Raw genomic sequence first — 23,073 nt, forward strand, 5'->3', positions numbered from 1 at the left:
ACCTATGGTAGCTTTTCTGCATCTCCAGGGAATTATAATAATTCCCTATTTAGATGACTTGCTAATAAAGGCATTTTCAGAGAAACTTTTGAAGGATCACTTGCAGGTTGTCATGACAACTCTGGAACCTCATGGTTGTGTCATTAATCTACCCAAATCCAAATTGGTTCCAACACAGAAGTTGGTCTTTTTAGGCCTTCTGTTCGACACTCTGTCTCAGCAGGTTATTTGCCTGAGCACAAGATCAAGGAGTTGCGGTCCCTGGTGCACATTCTTTTGTCTCTACACAGGGTGTCCATGCTACACGGCATGCAGCTGTTGGGGAAGATGGTGGCTGCTTTCAAAGCTGTTCTGTTTGCATGCTTCCATGCCAGGCCCCTTCAGCATTTCATTCTTCTTCTTCAGGAGGTGGGATCCCTGTGTAGGTCGACAGTTTTTAACCCTGTCTGTTCAGGTGGGCCAATCCCTGGGTTGGTGGCTTTGCACTCACAACCTGTCCAGAGGTTGACAATTCTCTCCCTGGGAATGGACACTAGTAACTACAGACACCAGTCTCCAGGAATGGGGTGCAGTAGTTCTAGGGTCCCAGTTCCAGGGGGTTTGGTCTCTGGAAGAGAAGATGTCAATCAATGTGCTAAAACTGTGAGCATTCTTTCGTGTTCTTGTTCAGGCACAGGATCTTCTCAGAGACAGACCCTTACAGATACAGTTGGATAATGCCACGGCGGTGGCATATATCAACAGACAGGGAGGAACCAGAAGTCCTTTGGCTATAGCAGAGACCACCCAGATTAGGTTGTGGGCAGAGAGATTTGTTCCAGTCCTATCGGCCATTTTTATCCCAGGGGTGAACAACTGGGAAGCCGGCTTTCTCAGTCGGCACAGGGTTCCCCCAGGGTAATGGTCCCTGCATCAGGACATATTCAACATGATTGTGGAGGAATGGGATCTGGCAGAGATAGATTTCATTGCTTTCAGGTTGAACAGGAAGCTTCCGAGTAACGGGGCGCAGTCCAGAGACCCACAGGCAACTGTGGTGGATGCCCTAACAGCCAAGTGGTCCTTCCACTTCGGGTATCTTTTTCCACCAATTCCCATGCTCCCACATGTAATCAAGAGGATCAAGCGAGAAAAAGCTCATCTTCTAATCGCACCAAGCGGTTCTCCGCGCTTGGCCATCCTAAGGTATTTTCAAGATTTCACCTACATCAGGAGATTGTTGATAGGACTTCTGCCTTGCATAAGACAGACAGCCTGTTAGTACTTTATGATGTCTATAAAAGAGGCTGGCCAGCTTCTAAGCAGTCTATTGCTCGTTGGATTACTTCCACTATCGAGCAGGCCTATATAGCCTTGGGCGAGTCAGTACCTGATCCCATTCGCGCACATTCGACTTGGGCTGTGAGTGCTTCTTGGACAGCTCGGCATGGTGCCTCGATTGAGCAGTTGTGCAGGTCAGCCGCCTGGTCCTCAGTTCACACATTTACCAAATTTTATAAGTTCCACACATTTGTGGCTAAAGATGCGAGTTTTGCTCGTAAGGTTTTGCTTACAGCATTGCATGTGCGTAATCCCCCTCCCTCTTAATGCTTGCTTGGGTAAGTCCCAGCATCACTGCTTCCCAGATTGGATGAAAGAGGAAACAAATTCTGCGTTACCATAGAATCAATTCCTCTGAGTCCATCTGGGAATCACTGAGTTGTGTGTGATGGATTCTTATGTTCATCTCTTATTCTTCTCCTTTGGCTTTGCTAGTCAGATAACTGGAGAGCTAGAGAAAGGGGAGGGGTATATAAGGGATGGGGAGTTTGTCAGTCATTTATTTTTAGTACCTACTCCTCGGCTCCTCCCTCATATACCAGCGTCAGTGATTCCCAGATGGACTCAGAGGAATTGATTCTACGGTGAGTAACCCAGAATCTTGTTTTGCTTCTTTATTTCATGGCATTTTTTCCTCTTCATTAATTTTCTACTGATTGATAGAGAAAGGATGTTAGAAATTTTGGTTTCATAATTTTTCTTTTCTTATAGGCTTTAAAGATTATTTTGTAGTTTGTCCATCAGTTCTTGTTTTCCCAGACTGAAAGATATTCCTGTAAAGTTCATGGCTTATCTATCACTTCTTCTTCTGCATATACAGTAATGGATAAAGTCATAGTCTCTGAGACCAAGTCTATTCAAATATCTTTTCTAGTCAGATATTACTTCTACTACCAATCTTGGATACTAGGTTTTTGCAACCTCTTCCTTCCAGTGTGGGTTATCTCCATTTCTCTTCTATAAGGTCATGCAGAAGCCAGGATCGTTTTATAGTATCAGTATCATATTCTAGATTACAGTGTCGACTACATGCAGGTGATTTGTATTATAATATTATTGGCTTTGTTTCCAAATACCTATTTTTAAGATTTGTCTTTAGAGGATAGTGGCTGGCCAATACCACCTAGAATTAGGAGGATCTGGCCTGGGCAAAAGATTAATTTATTTGTGGTTATGATGGTTCCTTGTGAAGGATACTTTTGTAGAGCAAACCCTCTGCTAGACTTTATCTTGGAGATTCACAATTTGTAACCAAACTTGATGAAGATCATCCTCTGTACAGTATATCCTTACTGCTTTGTTGATGATATTGTCTGAATATTATTTTTTGCATTAAAATAGATGCCAGGAGCTTTGTGATGACTTTTTTGTTTTACATACTGTAATCCTGTAATTCAGGCCTACCAAATCTGCATGTGATGTTATGTCATGCACATGTAGTCTCAGGTTATCATTTTAAGTATTCTGTACTGATATATTGATGCTCTATCTGGATCTAATCCCATCTATATATTATGAATGCTATTGTTTTTTTTTCAATGCACTTCCAATTGCATTTCTGTGAGTGACCCAAAGTACCAACTTTCTGGTTTCATTCTAATCTTCTATGTAATTGGTATCCTATCTTATTAAATAATAATTTCTGTTATGCTTGTAACCCAAGACCTTGCGTATTGTATGTCCACACAATTTCATTGCAGGCAAAAAGTTTTCCTAAAACTCCACTAGAACCAATTTAACCTTGGACTGTGACAGAATATTTTCTTATTAGCCCACCCCATTCTTATGATCATGTTACTGTTAGAAAATCAAAAGTATGGAATTATTATGTCAGAAGATTGCATCTGTGTCATCCAACAACTGCCTGAGTTCCATTCTTGTAAAGAGAAATGTATTATTTTAAGTTATGTAATAGATTGAGCTTGTATTTAGGGTTTAATAGAGCGACATACTCATTGAATGGTTGACTTTGGCAAGCTAATTCTTAGTTTTTTACAAACAATTAAGTAAATAATAATATGCAGATAAATTAATTAAATGGGTGCACACTGTATAGCCACATGTCTTAAAGGAGCAGACAGCCATACACAGTCCCACCTTAAATATGCCCCCTAGATATATCAAATAACTAAATATCTGTTTCCTGCATGATTTACCTGCAAACAAGCACAAAACCACCCAAAGTTCATTAAGAGCTCTATGAAAGGGCTGAATAGAACTCATTGAAACAGTATGAAAGTCCTGCCAGCAGCAGTCTCTGTAATTCAAGTAATGGAATTCTCAGGAGGAGATCCCTATTTAAGTTTAGAACATAGACATTCATATCTATAATGAGTGTAGGATGTGCGATGCACACGGGCTTCTGGGTCCGGGGGGGCCCACACCCCTCATCCTACACCCATTCACGAGAGTCTACTCGCAACATGCATCAGTGAGAGGGGGGCATGTGGAAATTGCACTCGGGCTCCCTCTCTTAAACCTCCACAGTACTGCAAGTCGAAGTCCGGGCTTTCACTGCAGTGGCTATAGGAGTGTGCAGTCACTCAGCTGACGCTGCAAACTCATTTGGTAGCCTGTGGTGATAGAGTTTTCATCACAAATGTTTTTCTATTGCCACATAATAACTATACCCCTAAGGAGCATATTCATTATTAGAGGCCTATTAGCCCCCTAATAATTAGGTATCCAAGTCATTGTAAGCTGCAAGCAGCTGTTCCCGCAATTCTGCAGTTACACTGCTAATTAGTAGCTGTGTAACTTTACACTGCTGGGTTTGCTAGTGCACATACATGACCTGTGTTCATGCATGTGCACTGAGCGGGCCAGTGCAGATGGAGGCATCCGATAGGATCCCTCTTTGCAACCTGGCACTCCTTCTCATAGGTCTCTGGGAACCAATGTCATCTGAAGATAATCAATGCGCTTGTTACCAAAAACATGCGGAAACTAGCACTTTACAGTTGTGCGACAGGCCCATTAGTGATAATGAATAGGCCCCTTAAGGGTCTATTCATTATGTTAATTAACAATCCATCTTGACGCGAGCACTGGAGCAATTCATCATTGCTTCGACATGGAGACAGCTGACCCAAAAATCAGCTCTCTCGGAAGCACTTCACTGCTCCTTTTGGAGCAGTGAGACAAGTGCGCATGCGTGACCTGCACTGAGAGCGGGTAGCGGGAGCTCTTGCCATCTGAAGATGGCAAATGCTCCTACACTCAAGCTCTGAAAATATTGCATTTTCAGAGCTTGATGAATTTTGTCCCCATACTAGTGTATGGGAACAGTGGGCCATTCCGCCAGAGGAAGGTAAGCAGGAGATATCTGTGACATCTCCTGTTTTACCTTCTTGATGAATGGCCCCATAACTTAATTTTTACAAAAGCAGGTGAAAATGAACATTTTCACCTTCAATTGTAAAAATTAAGTGATGATGAATAGGCCCCCAAGTCTCTTATGTGACATTACATGTTTAAGTACCCATGTACAGCTAAAAATATTATTTTACATATTGTTCTCTCTGTAGAAAGCTTCCTTCATACAGGGATCTTTGACCTGTGTAAACAAGCACAGCATGTCCTAAGAATTGTAAATCTTCTATGAGCACAATAACATTAGTCTCTTACTGGAATCCAAGGAGACTGCAATTAGGAGTACAAACCGGTGCAGCACCAATCATCATAAACAAATTCCATATTTATTGTTCCATATGTCGTAGAAGGATTTATCCAATGAATCATTTAAATCTGGGTTCAAGGAGCAAAAGATGAAAATGTTTTCCCTTAGATCTTGAAATACTACGGGACATGTGTATTTCATAATATATCCACATTGATTAGTATAGGGCTTTATTTAGTTTCTTGCTTTCCTCAATAGCACAAAAGATAACCACGTATTAAATTTGTTTCTGCATGTTATTTAAATATTTTATTATCCCTCAACATTTGATGTTCAGATATTATATTGTTTGGATGCGCTGATTTATAATATAATAAAGTATTAGGTTTCCTGCTAAGGTTTCTTTATAATTAGGAACCATTTTCTTTTTTAATATTCACATATGAAGAAAATAAATATTTTTAGTGTTAAGTTACAATCACTCTTTGTTTGGTGGTATCCATCATTAAGTTTTAGAAAGATGAGAGTCATGCGATTCTCTTACGGAGCCATTCCAAACAATAAATAAGTCTACTTAAACAAAATCTCTACATATTTAGTTAGTTTAGTTATTATTTTTAAAATGAAAGGTAGGAATTCAATCTAATGGAAAGACTATTTCAATAAATCTCTATTAAATTATCAGATCACATAAAAATATTTAGAGTCTGGATGCAAAATATCTCCAGATGGAAGCTTTTAGCAAACCAAAGAGTGTGAAACACTGCTAAAAAGTTTTAGCAAAGGTTAATATTTTATGGAAGTGTATAAATAGTAACTTAAAAGTAAATGTTTTCTACACTTATAATAAGATGATTTTGTTTTATAAATAGTAACTTAAAAGTAAATGTTTTCTACACTTATAATAAGATGATTTTGTTTTATTTGTCACATTGAGAAAGCACCTGGAGGATGAAGTCTTCCATCCAACATAATTAATAAAGTGTATTAAAAATTAGATGGATAATAGAATTTTTACACTATATTAATTATGTATGTTATATATTATGTATCCTATGAAGCGTTAGACGCAATTTGTGTATATGCACAAATGTAAAATGCATGCTTCATAAAAGAAGAAGCATTTTTGTACATATGTAAAGTTAGCCATAAACGTGAGATGCAGCCAACTCTGTGTAGGTAGTAAAATGTGGGTTTTTTTGGGACACATTTTATGTTAGCAGATAGTCATAAACTGCATTGCCTGATCCATCCTGTGTTTTTCTTAGTAAAGAATATATATATTTCTTAAATGAACTGAATCTTCCCCCAGAAGTACTAACAGCTCTGCTTTTCTAAACCATGATGCACAGCAATTTACAAGTGGAGTGGGACCAATGCAGTGGTGTAAGTTCATCCCAGACGCCTGGAGGCAAGTTATAATTTGGTGCCCCGCACCCTCCTGACACTGTAATGTAGCAATTCGCATGCAGACCAGCTGTAGATAGATGAAGGCAGCAGCTCATGGTCTGACATGGAGCTCTATACTAGTGTATGGTGGCTTCTCAGGTGCTGGGATCGTGTGCCATGTATTGGGCGGCCGAGATGGTACACTCTGGGTACATAGCTACAGCCCTAAGTGGGGTGAATATTTTTTGGACAATGGAGGAGGTGCCCCTTCAGAGCTGGGGCCCGGCAGCAGGCGCCTCCATTGTTTCCCATAGTTCTGCCCCTGGGCCAATGCAATTGTGTTATCAATGCCCCAGGCCCCCAATTTACTCAGAAAGAGTAGGCAAGGCTTCCGCAAATCACTAACTCCCTGAGAACCGGAAAAACATCCTGAAATCCATGACTCTCTCAGATGCTCCTGAAGAGTTGGCAAGAAAGTGCTCAGTACAACAGAGTCACTCTGAGGAATCTGATGTACCTGATTGCTATACATCTAATATCAATTAGGTCCTATTTTTTCCCCCAGACTTTTTGATGCTAATGGAAAGCTCCATGCTATTTATTAACAGGTGAAAGGAGTTGTGACTCCTAAAGATTATTGACCTTCATGAAGCAATGGGTTCTATCATATTGTAAACTTGTCATATGTACTGCAATGGCATGTCGCCCTAGAGATCAATGATTGTTACCTATTCATAGGCCTACAAGGTAGTGCATGATACCGACCAAATAAATACTTAGTGTCCTTTTCCAGCATACTGTGCATGTAACTTGTGCATCTCCAAGCTCAGTATAGCAGCCTAATGCCAACCACCATACAACCCAGCTCATGAAAACCTTCTGAAAAATATGAGTGCATGGATACCATTGCAATCCTGTGCCCATATTAAAAACCACATGCCCATTTCAGCTTTGTGTCCAGCATAACAGCCTTATGCCCACTCTTAGATCTGTGCTGCCAAGATTAGCAGGATCCTGGTTATCAGAACAGTTACATGCCCATCACATTATTACTTTAGCAATATTGCCAGTGTCATGTTCACTATTTTACCATCCTCCCTGTTGTAGCCCTGTGTCCAACAGAAGAGTCTAATGCCCAACACACAAAGAAAAAGGGGAGATGCAGATGCACAATATGAGCACTTAGAATTCTAATGATCAAAATAGATTAAAAAAACAAATTAATTGTTGGAGTTTATTATTTTAAGTAAGGTTCTTAGTACATATTTGGCCAAAGATGTTTATCCACCTACCATGTCACGGTGAACTCATAAGGTGGTTCCCCAACATCCCTAATGCTTCACATTAAATACATTCATCTAAGACTTAATATAGCACATTTAAATGTGTATAGATACATACACAGAGGAGAAAAGAGGGACTGGGATTTTCTTCTGTGTATGTGTGAACTTAAAGTATTTTTGAAGGTGAGACCCCCTTCTCTTGGGCTAGCACTCCTACCACCTGCCCCAGGTGATTTTAATTGGTATGGGTCCTTTGCATTACAGTACACACATTAAAATGGGCTCTATTAAAGGTAATACCTAGATAAATGTATTTAATGTGTCAGTATCAGGGATGTTGGGGACCCACCTTATGAGCTTCACCATGACGTGGTAGGGGGGCAAACATCTTTGGCCAAATGTGTACTAAGAACCTTAATTAAAAAAAAAAACATGTTAATTGTTGGAGTTCATTATAAATGATTTGATCATTAGAATTCTTAGTGTTTACACTTAGTGTGCACCTGCCTCTCCCCTTTTTTTTCTGCTGTAGAACTACAGGTCTCAGCATGATAGTAGCTCTTATTATGTTTAAGATTAGGATGTGCAACCCAGCTTCCCTTTTTGCCCAACACATAAAATAATGTACTGTATGTAAATTTAGAGCCCCCAAACCACCTCATAGTTCTATGGAATAGTAGAGTGGGAAACTGGGTGCTTCAAAGAGGGTTCTGCCTCTGCCAGCACTCCGGGGTCTACTCCCAAAAAAAGCCCAGTATTATAACAAATTAAAAAATTATTGGTGCTGTCAAAGTCACTCTCTTTTGCGTCTGTGATAATATGTGAATTATTAGTGATTAGGGTAATAGCGTACCACAACTCACTGATAAAGGGTGACTGTAAAACTTATAAAGGTATCTTTGATGGGTATATAGGCGTACCGGTACTCACAGTGAAGTGGGAAATGTAGCACATATCATGGTATCTTTATCCAACACAAAAAAGGGTTTCTCTCCGTAATAGAAAATCCAATGATGTAGAAAATATATTTTACTTTATTACTACAAAAATTCTATAAAAAGTAAATAAAAATAGAATATAAAAACAGCAGGTTCTAGGCAGTTCCGCTGACCTCTGCCACAGTACACTTATCCGCATCAGAGTATGGGAAGGGTGGGTCGGCAGAACGTACCGTAGTCCTGTGTATGAATGGCTGACAGGTGTAAATGCTGCTCAGACCAACATGTTTCGAGACTACATGTCTCTTCCTTAGAGTGTGTGACCAGCATTCTGATCCAGGGCTTTAAGTAGCTGAGCTGGGAGTTGCTTCCGATTCTGATCGTCATGGACCGGAACTGCTTTAAAATAATTTAATAAGGTAGTCCCAATGTCCATGACTTGAAGGAACTTTTCCTTTAACAGCCGTTAACCTACAGGGGCTGTGTGGGGAGTCTTGTTGATAGCTCTTTCCCCTTAATTTGAGCTCACTTCAGGGTTTTTCAGCGGAAGTGATGTCACAGAGCCTCTATCTCAATGTGTGGAGGATCATGTAGTCACCATTCAGATGCCGTGATAAATGGCTTTAGATGTGTTCTTAAGGGGAAGTGGAGCTGTAGGGATTTGTAGGATTGGAAAAATCACAGTCTTCTTTGTTCTAAAGCATCTTTTATCAGCTCTGTCAACAATAACATATTTTTGTTAGTAAAAATACTTACATGATATATAAATTTTTATCTCAAAAAATAGTTTTTTAAAGAAAAATGTAAAACATTTTAAAAAAAATTTTAAATAGATTTTTAAAAAACTAATCTTGAAAAAAAATAACAACATATATATATATATATATATATATATATATGTGTGTGTGTGTATATATATATATATATATACAAACATAAAATGTCAAAGATATGTAAGACAATAGACATACAGTAGTTGTTGACATAAAACCATATGTATGCGGACATATATAAAAAAAAAACTGAAATTGTCAATAAAAGGATCTAAAACTACGGGGGAGGTAGGATAATGTGGGGTTTTATGAGAGAGGGGGATGGTTACAGAAACAACTTTAATTCAAAGTCTTGGTTTAACCCCGTAGGTGCTAGGGTCTTAAGTTTATAGATCCACCTAATCTCTGACATGGCTAGATTTTTCTCCACATTTCTGTCCTTCCAGGTAGGTTTGATATTTTGGATTCCAATAAATCATTTTATATGTTGGGTGGAGCATTGATTTTTTTTTTTTTTAAATGATTTAAAAGGTGATAAGTGGTAAGTCTGCCTTTGATATTCCTAAGGTGCTCTCCTATACGGGTTTTTAAAGATCTGGTAGTCCTCCCAATGTAAACCAAAACACAGGAGCATTCGACCAAATACACTGCATTCATGCTGTGACACGTGATTAAATCATGAATATTTATTTTGATGTTGTTAATAACGACTTCTGTGTATTTAGTGGTATCACTTTTAACCTGATTACAGCCCATGCAGGAATTTTTACTATGGAAAGAAACCCTATTTCGTGGCTAAAGATACTATGATATGTGCTACATACCCCACCTCATTGTGAGTCCCGGTACGCCTATATACCCATCAAATATACCTATATCATAGGCAAATGCAGGGAGGGGGGGTTCTGGTTGCCTGGAAACCTCGTCCCCAGCCATTCAGCTCAGGCAGGGTGGCCCTACCGCAATATCTAATGAATTAACTATGTTTGCTGGCCCTGCATACGTCATACACTGCACTTTGTATGACACACATTATAGATGTTTAAGTGCTAATGATGTCCTCTTCATGGACTGGCCACATATGCTCTAAAATCAAGCATTTGGTAGGTCCCCTCTAGAAATCCTGCGTTTGCCACTGTTTATATGTTTTACAGTCACCGTTTATCAGTGAGTTGTGGTACGCTATTACCCTAATCAGAAAAGAGATATCTATTTACCACTTGTATAAAGAAACCTTTATAAGAGCATTCCCTATTTATCTACTGTAAGTAGGGTACATTTCATTACCAGATGCACTAGTTTGAGACAAATAAAATCATCATATTATAATGATAATTATTGCCTTTGTAGTTCATTTTAAAAACCCATTACACATTGTGTTCTGTCTTCGAGACGGAGATAAAGAAACTGAAGTGAAAAACATGACCTCTACATGAGGGACTTATATCAAATTAAAGGTAAAATAAATGACCATATTTCATATTTCTGACAATTTAAGCACACTAATAATTCATATATTATCACAGACCCAAAAGTGAGCATTGTTTGACAGCACCAATCATTTTTTATTCACCTCATAGTTCTGTCTAGCGATTACCAGCCTTCAATTTCACCATATACAACTTCAGAGCTCACAAAGTGAAGTCTTGTGACAGCGTACTGTAATCATTTATCCCCCTCTATGCATTTCCCTTACCTTTCATTCCTCTCTTTGTGGTTGTTAGTGTTGTCATTTCCACCATACAGAATGCCTTGCTTGTGTGTGCAACCAATAGAAAATATGCTGTGCAATTTAATTCAATACAATTGTGAGACTTCTCGTCAAAGAAATTGTGAATTTATTATAGTTTAGTTGGCTGAAAACTAATTATAGAGAAACCACAGAGGTTTTGTATTTAAATTATGCAGCTTCTACTGAAGCATCTACTGAACAGGGGTTTTAACTAAATGATTTGTTTCTGTGAGAAGAGAGCAGTCAGGTTGCTTGGCTTCACAATAGGGGTAGAGACAATGCCCATCATGACTTACCAGTACTTGAAGTATTCATTGATATTCTTACATTTGACTAAAATATTGTTTGAATGTTTCTGAAGTGTCGGTAAAATACTGAGAATGGCTGGATATCAGGAGAGGGCCTATCAAAGATAGTAGAATGCAATTGGTCCCCATGGGCAGCACTTTTGGTGCAGTGGTTAACATTATTGCCTCACAGCCCTGAGAGCATTAATTACATTTTGGACCACAGCACTGTGTGTAGTTTGTATGTTCTCTCTGTGTTCGTGTGAATTTCTTCAAGGTGCTCTGGCTTCCTTCCATACATCAAAAACATACTTGTACTATAGGCTGGCTTCGGATTAAAAAAAGTTACCATAGTGTGCATGTCTGTATCCATGCGGTAGGGAATATAGATAGTGAGCTCCACTGTGACAGGACTGATGTGAATGACTGAAATATTCTCTGTAAAAGCCTACATAATGTGTGTGCTGTATAAATATCTGTTAAGAAATAGTGCTCTCGTTTCGAAAAAGGGTATAAGAAATAGTATATACTGTACTTCTTCGTAAGTTCATACGATTCCACAATCAACTCAGGGCCTGATTCAGCAAGGATCGCAGTTGCTAATACGCACGCAATCGGCCGATTGTTGTGTTCTGCGCATGCACGAGTACTCCACTGCTATCGGGACTGCGATTGCAGTGACTACGCAGACCCATCGCAGAGTGATTGACAAGAAGTGCAGTTTGTGGGTGGTGACGGGGGGCGGTCGGCGAAACGCAGGTGTGCCTGTGTGTTTAAATGCCGTTGCAGGGGCGTGCATAAATTAGCCACTGCGATGCCGTATGTAGGTCCCATAGCGTGCGCTGAAGTTAACAATTTTTGAGTAAGGTCAGACCTTGTGCAAGTGTGCGTGAGGCTGCGATGGTACTCGATGTTACCGATGGTTTTGCAGTCTTGCTAAACATTACGGATGTATGTAAGGTAAAGTGGTCGTCCTTGTGTAGTGCTGCGACGGCATAGCGATCACAATGGATTAGCATACTATCGCAGTTGCACTGCGTGCGTAATCGCAGCTGCAAAAGCAATCCTTGCTGAATCAGGCCCTCAGTCACTTCATAGAACAGGTAGATTAACCTGATATCACAGGCCCATGCAAATAACTTCCTTAAAGACTGCAGGGAAAAAATAGATAGTGGACAATACTGGTTTAAACAACTTTCAGATAATATAGTCTATATTGTACACTACAAGAATAATCTCTGATTTGCAGCATGGATGGCGTAGTGGTTAGCATTATTGCCTCACAGCACTGGGGTCATAAATTACATTTCTAGTCATGGCCCATCTGTGTGGTTTTTGTATGTTCTCACGTGTTTGCATGTGATGCTCCAGTTTCCTTCCATAAACATATTGGTAGGTTAATTGGCTTTTCACGAAAAAATAACGCTAGTGTGTGTGTGTCCATTTGATAGAATATATAGATTTTAAGCGCCATTGGGGCAGGAACTGATGGAATAACTAAATCGTACTTTCTGAATTTCTGGCTACCCCCGCTGGGAGCAATGGTGGGCAGTTCAGGGGCATGGTGGCGCCATTGCATCATCGCGGCCCCCGACCCCCATTATACAATGCCAAGATAGAATTGTAAAGCAGGGGTACAATGACGCAATTCAGCGCGAATTGCATCATCGCCAAGCTGCCACCATACCGCCCACTTTCATTCGTAAAGCGGATAGCTGCAGGGAGGGTGGGAGGGATTTTCCGCGGGTAATGGCCGGACCGGGAGACTTATCCCCTCTCCCCCTCTTATGGGCAGCAAGGAGCCTCCCGGCCACTCCGGGGGAGAGTCGGCAAGTGTGAACAAAATATTCTCTGTAAAGCACCGTGAAACATGTGCACTATATAAATAACTGTTAAATAAATAATGGCCACCAGTAAGGGCTCTGCATTGCATACCAGCCAATGGGGCTGCATGCAGTACTAGTCAGATGTGAATATATTGTATGAAATTAATGTTACATTGTAAAACCACCTAGTAAAACATTTTACCAAGGTACTTCGTGGGCAGCTTTATGTATCGATTTTTCTTGGGATTCCTCTATTCTGTTTTGGCTTGTGATTGGTTCTGACACTCATACAACCCTTTGCTGCCACCATTTTAAAATGGAGAACTAAATAGATTTGCTAGTTCTGTAGTACAGACCTGCAGATGCATGTGAAAAAATGGTTTAACCCACTTGGATTCTGGCTAAAAGAGGGGCACCTTTCTGGTAGTGTAGGTTGTCTGTGGGTGCTTCAATTCCTCCCATGATCCAAAAACATGTTGATAAGTTAATTGGCTACTGACAAAATTGATCACAGTGTGGCATTCGGTATGAAAGAACGGCTGACGCATGGCCGGCAGTTCTATTCCCGACAGCGGCAGCCCGACAGATGCAGAGATCCCGGCAGCGGCAGCTCGACAGCGCTGGAAATCCCGATCGTACAAAGTAGCCTAACCCTAACCCTCCTAAGGGGTGCCTAACCATAACCTCCCCCCTGTGCCTAACCCTAATCCCCCCTCTAAGTGCCTAAACCTAACCCCCCCCTTCCCCACTGCCTAAACCGAAGTCCACCCGGGGGGGTGCCTAACCCTAACCTCCCCCCGGGGGTGCCTAACCCTCCCTCTCCCTAGCCTAACCCTAGCCCTCCCGGTGGGTGCCTAACCCTAAGTCCCCCCCCGGGTGCCATAAACCTATCCCTCCCTGCTCGCGGCGCCCGGTATCCCTTTGATCGGGATGTCGGTCACCCGGCGTCGGAAAAATGACAGGCGTCTAGATTTAGACGCCTGTCATTTAACCCTCGCCGGGATAAAGCAATCTGGAAGCCGGCTGTCGGGCTTATGTCAGCCGGTTTCCCGATTGAATCCACACAATGTGTGGTATTTAGGCTGAAAGCTCCAATGGGGCAGGGACAGATGTGAATTTTTTAAATATTCCCTGTAAAGCTCTGTATAATAATATGGTACTGTATAAATAAACAATAATAATAATTTGCTTGGTAAATATGCTTTTGCATACTCCACAAACAAGCACTGCGCACATGACATAGCTCATTTTGAAAGTGTGCGCCATTGTAAGGAAAATAGGAAAATGCCAAGATTTTAGGATTACCTTACAACATTACGCTCTTGGTTATGTTTTGACGGGATACAGTCAAATGTCGACGGTCGGGAAGCCGTCTGACTAAATCCCAGTGTCTAAATACCGACGCGGGACTAAAGACAGGAGTTACAATCCCGACGCTCGCCTATATCCCGAGGCCGGAATCTAGACAGACGGCTTCCTGAACGAAGGTAAGCCGGGCAGTGTTAGCGCTTAGCTTCGGGAGGGTTAGGTTTAGGTTTAGGCACCCCTGAGGGGGAGGCTAGGCACGACTAAGGAAGGGGTAGGGGGGGGAGAGGGGAGGGTTAGGGTAGCTGCAGATATGCCTCTTATGTTGACTACATACCTAGACGACTTGTCCGCCAACCCAGGGTTATGCAGACCAAACGGCCGATTGGTAAGCCAATACACACTTGCCAATCTGCAGTTCAATGTGTCTGCGATGACATCACAACTGCGCTGACATCAATAAGTATTATATTTTAAAATTGACTTGGTTCAGCAATTGTAATGCACATGCGTGGCGACTAACAGAAAGGATACCTCTGGGAAGTTTGGCATAATGTAGCCCATAGGCTACAGTGGCTAATGCCTTCTATAGATGGCATTAGCTATCCGGCCCAAACTTCAGGAAGCTACTCTTTCCAGGGCTTTATACATTCAGGCAGATCTATGGGAACTGCTGTGGACCATGATCATATATATGAAGGTGAAATGTAAAACCCCAGAAAATGGGAGTTTCCTGAGATATGTATTACCACAATGGGGTCTGTTCATTATGTTAATTATCGGGCCCCAATAATTGTCATACTAATTCGGTACAAGCACCGGAGCAATTCACCATTGCTTCGTCTTGGAGACAGCTGATCCAAAGATCAGCTGTCTCTGCGAGTGGCTTCTCTGCTCCTTTCGAAGTAGTGTATCTTTCCACTGCTCCTTTCGGAGCAGTGAGACAAGTGCACATGTGTGACCTACAGGTCACGCATGCACACAAGAGCCCCGACATCCGGCCGAAGGAGCTCGACAGGGGCAGAGGGATCCGAAAGGGGTTGCGAGCGGGAGCATTTCCCTTCTTAATTTTTGGAGCTTGATGAATTCTGTCTCCCTACTAGTGTATGGGGACAGCAGGCTATTCCAGGAGAGAAAGGCAAGCAGGATATATTTTTGATATCTCCTGCTTTACCCTCTTGATGAATGGCCCGATAACTTATTTTCTACAATTACAGGTAAAAATTTAAATTTTCACCTGCTTGTGTAGAAATTAAGTGATGGTGAATGGACCCCATCCTATTTATTTATTATTCATTTTACCTGGTTTCTCCCTCAAAAATGTTAGTTTACCACATCCAAATATTAATATGTTCCAAGTTTAAAGTCTACTATTCTAAATCATAATTATATATGACATGTTGCAATATTACATTGGACATTTCAAATATAGCAAGTGAAGTGATGCAAACCTGGAGTGACATGTGAAGCAAAGTATACAAAATGTGTCATATTATTTTCCTGGTTTTATTTCTTGCAGAAAACCTACAGAGATTTCAGGCTGCAGGGAGTGCTCGATGGCACCTTAAATAATAAGACATATGAGACTATTCACAACCGTTTAACGATGGAAGAGGCGACAGTAGCTGTGTCTGATAGGGGAGGACTCCAGGGGATTTCTATGAAGGACAGCGATGATGAAGAAGAGTGACAGTTCAATATTTACATGTTTGCATCCTGGTCCATTTACTTTACTTGTTTTGTGTATAGATATATGACTAGGTTCCAATAGTTTACTCATTAAGAAACCTGTTTATAGCTATATTCCATTTCAAATTAGAACTAATTGGCCATGAAATTATGATATTGGTTAAATATATGAAATCATAATATGGGTCTAAATATAATGAGGGGTTTGTGCCATAGAAATTATTTTCTTTTATATGTCTTTAATAGAAAATGTGCCTCTTGATTGAAACATCAATATGCTGTCATACTTACATTCATATGGAGTGTCCAATGACTGCAATATCCTGCACTAAGTTTCTGGCATTTTTTTGGGAGGGTAAATACTAAATAGGGACATTTTTGTATCCTTGTTGTCATTTCCCCTACAAGTACCTCGTTCTTCTTTTCAGACCATTTCATTAGTGTTTTTACTGTCTTTGTAAAGACTTGCATAGTAATTCATGAAAATAAGCACGTGTCTACTACAGTTTCATGGACCTGTTCCTTCTAATCAGTTTGTTGTTTTACAATGTTTAATAAAGTTTGATAACATGTCTACACCTGTAGCCCCCTCCTTCTGTACATGCATTGTTATTGTGTCTAACAAATGAATTTCATCAAAGATATAATCTACATGTAAGGTGTGAGATTTTATACAGATGAATAACAGCCTTTAGGCTATTGGCAAATCCGATTTTAGTCCGTCTCCTTCAAAATGCCATCAACTTTTACATGTCTCATCATTTAGTAGCTTCCCAGATGAAATCAGTCTCACAGATGATTGGCAGTTAAATGCTAAGTGGGTGATTCCTTCAATACATTTAAAATATGGACCTATCATATTTGGTTGTTTTGTCTCTTTTACTCAAAATCATTTACTAGGCTAAAATACACAGGAGGATTATATTATTTGGTAATGCTTGTAATTGTTTAACACAATAATATCAGGTTGAATAAACATTCTTCTGAAGTTCCTGTAGTACGTGTGGTGTCCTAGCTCTACAGCAGGGATGGGGAACCTCAGGCCGGGGGCCGTATAAGACCCCCAGAATCATTTGGTCTGACCCTCTGGGCTTTTTCTGCTAGCCTCATCTGGCTAGTAGGGTGCCTATAATGGCACTCAGCAGCCAGAATCTATGCAGCAGTGCCGCCTGTAGTGTCCTTAGGATGTTTCAGACGGTCACACCGCTGCCCTTAAAGCTCCCCTTAGCATCCTCAGGATGCTCCAGGCATTGCTGTAATCACTGGCGATTGTGGCCCCATCCCCTAGGAAAAGTGCACGGTGGGGGCAGTGGCCTGCAAATTGCCCTCGGCAGAAAAGAGGTTCCCCACCTCTGCTCTACAGCAATATTCATTTATGGAAGTACAAATATGTGCATCCCACAATGCACATTACTTGTATCCAGGGACGCTGAGAGGGAGGTGGTGCGGATACTAATTACCCGCGCCCCAGCCTTCTGGAGGGGAGAGGCGTGTGCCCTGGCCAGCTGCTCCTCCTGTGCAATGTATGGCACAGCACAAAGTATTTTACATCCTGTTTTTTTCCGGAGGGGTCTGGCACACCTCCCACATTTGGCCACTCCCCAATCAGTACATGGGCTCCGCAGCTGTCTCACCGGCCCTGTTTGGATCTGTTTTTTTGCTTAAATCCAACTGATTTTATGCACTAAATGTGGATTTTACATGTAATAATAACAGTGGTGTCTGTGCGGCTGTAAAATGTGTCATCCGTAGAGTAAAAGTTGCCAAGTGCAGGTCAGGTGAATGAATGCCCATAATTATGTAACACATGCAAAAATAGAATTTGGTTTCATCAGATAATTATTTAAATGAGATTCAAAAGCAAATAAGCATTTGAGGGTGTTTCCTATGTGGCCAATGCCATAGAACAGTTGCAAAACGATTTGATTTTTGTATATCCTTGTGTTGGATGAGGAGTGCTCAGCAATGCCTCCATTCACACTGCAATGGTAACAGCTGGTGGTGTTTAGGACCCAGCAGGAAGGTCTGCGTTCTGACATGCTATACTGCATAAGCGTGCCTTGTTGGAACGTGTCTTCTTTCCTAGTGGTCCATGTTATTTGGACATGCCCTCTGAGACTCCAGCATTCAGCCAGCCATACAGAGCACTTCAGGCACCATAAGTACCCTGTACCATCACTGCTTATGTAATGGGCATAGTGCCACTAACCCCCAGGGCATAAATCACGCTACCATCCAGCACACTACAATGCCTAGCAATAACCTTATGCTGCACCATCATGTTGTTATACCTGTACATCCCTGTGTCTCTTTGCCGTCGCTGGGCGGGTCTCGCACATGTGCACGCCGGAGGCGGTACATACGCAGTGGGGGACCTTTGACCCGCTTGTGAACGGGTCTGACTCAGGCCCACAGTGGGAGTGGGAGCAGGAACATCCACATACTTTTGCTTGTGACTTTAATGTTCTTACATTGACTGCACTTGTCCTGCAATTTGATAAGGTAACAGTAGCCTCTCATTGAGGCCTATTCATCAAGATGAACGGGTTCATTATACATACAGAAACTTGTGAGATGGAGCCATTCACAATTGCAGTCCTGATGTGACTACTGTCAATCTCATGAAGCTCCGAATACTGAACTGACTGTAGGGGGTTGGGTACACGATCCTGGCACTGATAATGCTGGCGGTCAGAATCCCAACAGCTTAATTCCAAAGGTTGGAATTCCCGATACATGCAAGTAAGTATTGTAACCCTTCTCATAATCCTAACCCACCTTTCCAGCAACCTAACCTTCCCCCTAGTGCCTAACCCTAAACCTAATGTTCAAAATCGGGATTCTGACTACAGTCGGGATTCCGGTGCCAGAATATTGACTGTCGGCATTGTGTGCGCCGGGATGAAGACTACATCCCATTGCAGGAACTAAAGGGGCCCATTCATATGCGACTGACTGCTGCATTTCCCCAATCTGATGGCTGGGTCTGGATATCGAGGAAATTCAACATATTGGATTTCCCTGATTTGCAAATCGAGGAATTTTAACATGCAGAATTTCCCCAACAGATCGCCGATCATCGATGCATGAGGCTCTGATCAGTAGTTTTTGATCAGTGCCGGGGGATCGGGGAATTGTGGTGCTGATGTATGGGCCCCTTAACCCTATGTTTAGATGCATTAGCACACTGAGCCATACTCATTCAAATTGAAAGAAGATGCAGGGTGCAATGATCATTCAGATCCTGCTGACTCCCCTGGTCCTTGTTGTGCCGTGCGCATGTGTTAACTAAGGGGCTGATTCAGCAGTGCAAGAAAGTGCAATGCTAAATGCAGATTCCCGATCATCAGGAATCTGCGCATGCGCAGGACCCTTTCTGCGAGTGTGCAGAATGGGTCCTGTGAAATCGCATGGATTCCCTTCAATGCCTCTGCCTGATTAAAATGCAGAGGCATTTAAGGGGCGGTGTGGCGGCGGCGGGCGTTCCTGGAAATAGGGGTGTATCTGCCCCATTTCCAGGACTGGCAATGCCAGGGACTGCATCGATGGACGCAGTTTCCTGGCCTTGCAAGCCAGTCAGCCTGAATTAGCTGAGGTTTACTGCCTCAGCTAATTCTGTCGCCGTCCACCATCGTGACCATCGACCACTGATGGGATCACAAATGAAGCAGGCGGTGCCATACTACACTGATGGGATCTCAAATGCAGCAGGGGGTGTCGTACTACACTGATGGGATCGCAAATGCAGCAGGGGGTGTCACATACATGCCTACCCTCCCGGTTTTCGGGTAACCCCCCGCACCCCGGGAAGGGTAGGCATTTCTCCCGCATTCTGACCACTTCCGGCGATCGCGGGTCTCCATGAAGCGGGTGATAAGAGGTGATTCTGCATGAATCACAGCAGTTGGCCCCACCCCCTATGTAAATTTTACCCAATCACGGCAGTTTTGCCGTGAGGGGGTGGGGCTTAATGACGCAAATTGTTAGGCCCCGGCCCCCTGCTGCTTCTCTTACCCGGGCTTCTCCCGGGAAGAGATTATAAAAGGTAGGTAAGTATGGGGTGTCATACTACACTGATGTGATCACAAATGCAGCAGGGGGTTTCATACTACACTAATGTGATCGCAAATGCAGCAGGGGGTGTCATACTACACTGATGGCATCGCAAATGCAGCAGGGGGTGTCATACTACATTGATGGGATCGCAAATGCAGCGGGGAGTGTCATACTAAGTAGAAAAAGGAGGGGGGTTTAACCCCCTATTGTTCCTCAGCACACTGAATCGTACCTGCAACAATATATGAAGACTATATGGTCATAGAAATCAGAGATATTAGTTGCATGCATTTGCAAATACATGGGAAGCTGCTAGGCCACGTCACGGCTTCTCTGTCTCTAGCAGTCCCTAACACTAAGGGGTTCACATCCTTAGTGGTAAGGGGTGAGCATTCGGGCGTAAGACTCCCGGGGCTGGTCTGGCTGGTCTGACCACCCACAGCTATAGCGAGCCGCCAAATTGATGGTCGCGATGGTCAAGACCATCGCGACCATCGGGCTTGCGACGAGACCCTTGTGGTAGGGTCTCGTTGCCGCAAGCCCTGGAGTGCTTTTGGCTCTATCAGAGCCAAAAGCACTCCCACTGACATCACTAGTGACGTCAGTGGGGCCGGCCCCAGACGGTAGGCGTTCCCATGGGAGTGCCTCTGTCTGGGCAGCCATGCCACCGGCATGCCCACCAAAGGGGGTGTGCTGTCGATCTCACCATCGACATCAATCCCCTTTGGTGCGAGACCCATAGTGACTGCTTGGCCATCGGTATTCGGGTCTCCGCATGCGCACGATGGAGCCGGCTCCATCGTGCGCATGCGCACTTGGCCAACATCGACCCGCATGCGAGCGCTCAGCGCTCACGAGCGGGTCTGAATCAGGCCCACAGTCTCTCTTCCAAGCTGTTCCCTGGGTAGAGCTGTAGCTGTCTTGCAGCAGGGAACAGGGGCTGGCTGGCAACATTTAGTCTGGGGGGCAGACACAAGTAAGTGGTCCGGTTTTTCCACCAGCACATTGCAATGGGGAAAGACACATGATAATAGCCTCTGTATAGGGCCGGATTATAGGGAGGGCGAAGGGGGCGGTCGTCCCGGGGCCCCCACAAACTGCCCAGCGTCGCTGCTGCTACTAACAGCATTTAGCTGTCGCCAGCGCCGCTATTGCCCTTGTCGGCGGCTCAGCTGTTCCCTAACAGCAGCTGCCGAGGAGCTTCCTACAGTCAGTCAGAGTCTCGCGAGATTTGACATCATCATCATCATCTCGCGAGACTCTGACTGTAGTAAGCTCCTCGGTGGCCCCAGTTAGTGACAGACAGAGGGAGCCGAGGCTCCAACATAAAGAAGAATTAAGTTGACTAGACTCCGGTCCTCATGGTTCCATCTCGGTGCACCTCAGCGGTGCAGAGCGCTGACAGGCAGGTTCTGTAGCCCTTAGTGTGTGTGTGTATGTGTATATATGTATGTATATATATGTGTGTATGTGTATATATGTATGTATATATATGTGTATGTGTGTATATATATATATATATAATATATATATATATATATATATATAACCTTTAAAGAAAGGGGTGCACTCACCAGTCTTCTAAAAAAGTCCTTTATTCCAACATTTAAAAGTAAATACAGGATCAACGTTTCGGTCCCAACCATGGACCTTTGTCAAGATAACAATACAAGCAACTAACATCCCTTATGTACCCTCCTTACTGATTGCTAAATCAACCCACCTGCTGTGGGTGTGTACCTATTAGGATATGCATCAGTATCTGACTCTACAATACACATTATACAAGTATCTATGTTGCAGGCTCCTGTGTGAGTAAAGGGGAAACTCCTTACCTAGTTTGAATTCAGTGGTTTCTATGCAATGGATCCATCCTCCCCGCTGTTCTGGGAGTATAATGGAAACCGTTCGCGTGCGTGTCACTAGCTTCCTACTTCCTATCTATTGGAACGCACGCTTACGTATCATCATAACCGCTCTGTTCTCAATCACAGCGAACTGCGGGATCACGTGACGGTTGCTAAGCAACCCCCGTGCATGTCATACTGTTAAAACTTGTAGAGGATTTCAGTCTCTAGGGTCAATAGCTGAATGGTAGAAAATAGATAATCCTCAAATCTCAGAGGAGGGTAAACAAATAGGGGGAAGGAGTTATCAAGCTATAGCAAGCTGTTAACTATTCGCTGACCAAAAGTACTAATGCATAATAAAATACATAGAGACCTCTCAACTTATCAAAATTTCATAAACCTGTCCAAGAGGCTATGCCACAACAAGCTTCTATTTATTTGCCATACTGACCAAAAATAAATAAAAAAATGAAAAGATGTATATTGTTATAGGTGGTGCACCCCTGGATTTAATATTTGTTGGGTCAATCTAAAAATATACCCAAATGTATTGCCTCATTAAGTCCTCTTGGGTAGATGGTATCCAATTTGTGTATCCACAGTGTTTCTTTACGTAGGAGCATCCTGGCACGATCACCTCCGCGTCTCGGGGGGGGGGCAGCCAATCTATGATCATACATTTCAGCGAGGCTAGGGCATGTTGTGCCTCCTGAAAATGGCGAGCAACGGGTTTATCCGAGGATCCAATGGTTAATGCATTCCTGATGGAGGATCTGTGGTTAGCCATCCTCTCGCGAAATGGGCGGATGGTCTTACCCACATAATATAATGAGCATGGGCATATCAGGATATAAACAACATGGTCAGATGTACATGTAACTCGATGTCGTATTTGAATTTTTCGTCCTGTGTGGGGATGATGGAAAAATTGTCCAGCCATCATGCTTCTGGAAGCTAGTGACACGCACGCGAATGGTTTCCATTATACTCCCAGAACAGCGGGGAG

General features: G+C 42.6%; 1 protein-coding gene across 5 annotated transcripts in view; it reads left to right on the plus strand.

Moving 5' to 3' along the window:
• Window positions 1-17,072, plus strand: part of CADPS2 (calcium dependent secretion activator 2) — a 651,719-nt gene extending 634,647 nt beyond the window's left edge. For all 5 annotated transcript variants that reach the window (XM_088457651.1, XM_088457654.1, XM_088457652.1 and 2 more), the window contains one exon: window positions 15,992-17,072. In XM_088457651.1, the coding sequence (XP_088313777.1) occupies window positions 15,992-16,162 (171 nt within the window). In that variant the 3' untranslated portion in view covers window positions 16,163-17,072. The remainder of the gene's footprint in view (window positions 1-15,991) is intronic.
• The last annotated feature ends 6,001 nt before the right edge of the window (window positions 17,073-23,073 follow it).

Source organism: Taudactylus pleione, unplaced genomic scaffold (assembly GCF_031769625.1).
Source record: "Taudactylus pleione unplaced genomic scaffold, aTauple2 ptg000041l, whole genome shotgun sequence".
NCBI classification, from domain to species: Eukaryota; Metazoa; Chordata; class Amphibia; order Anura; family Myobatrachidae; genus Taudactylus; species Taudactylus pleione.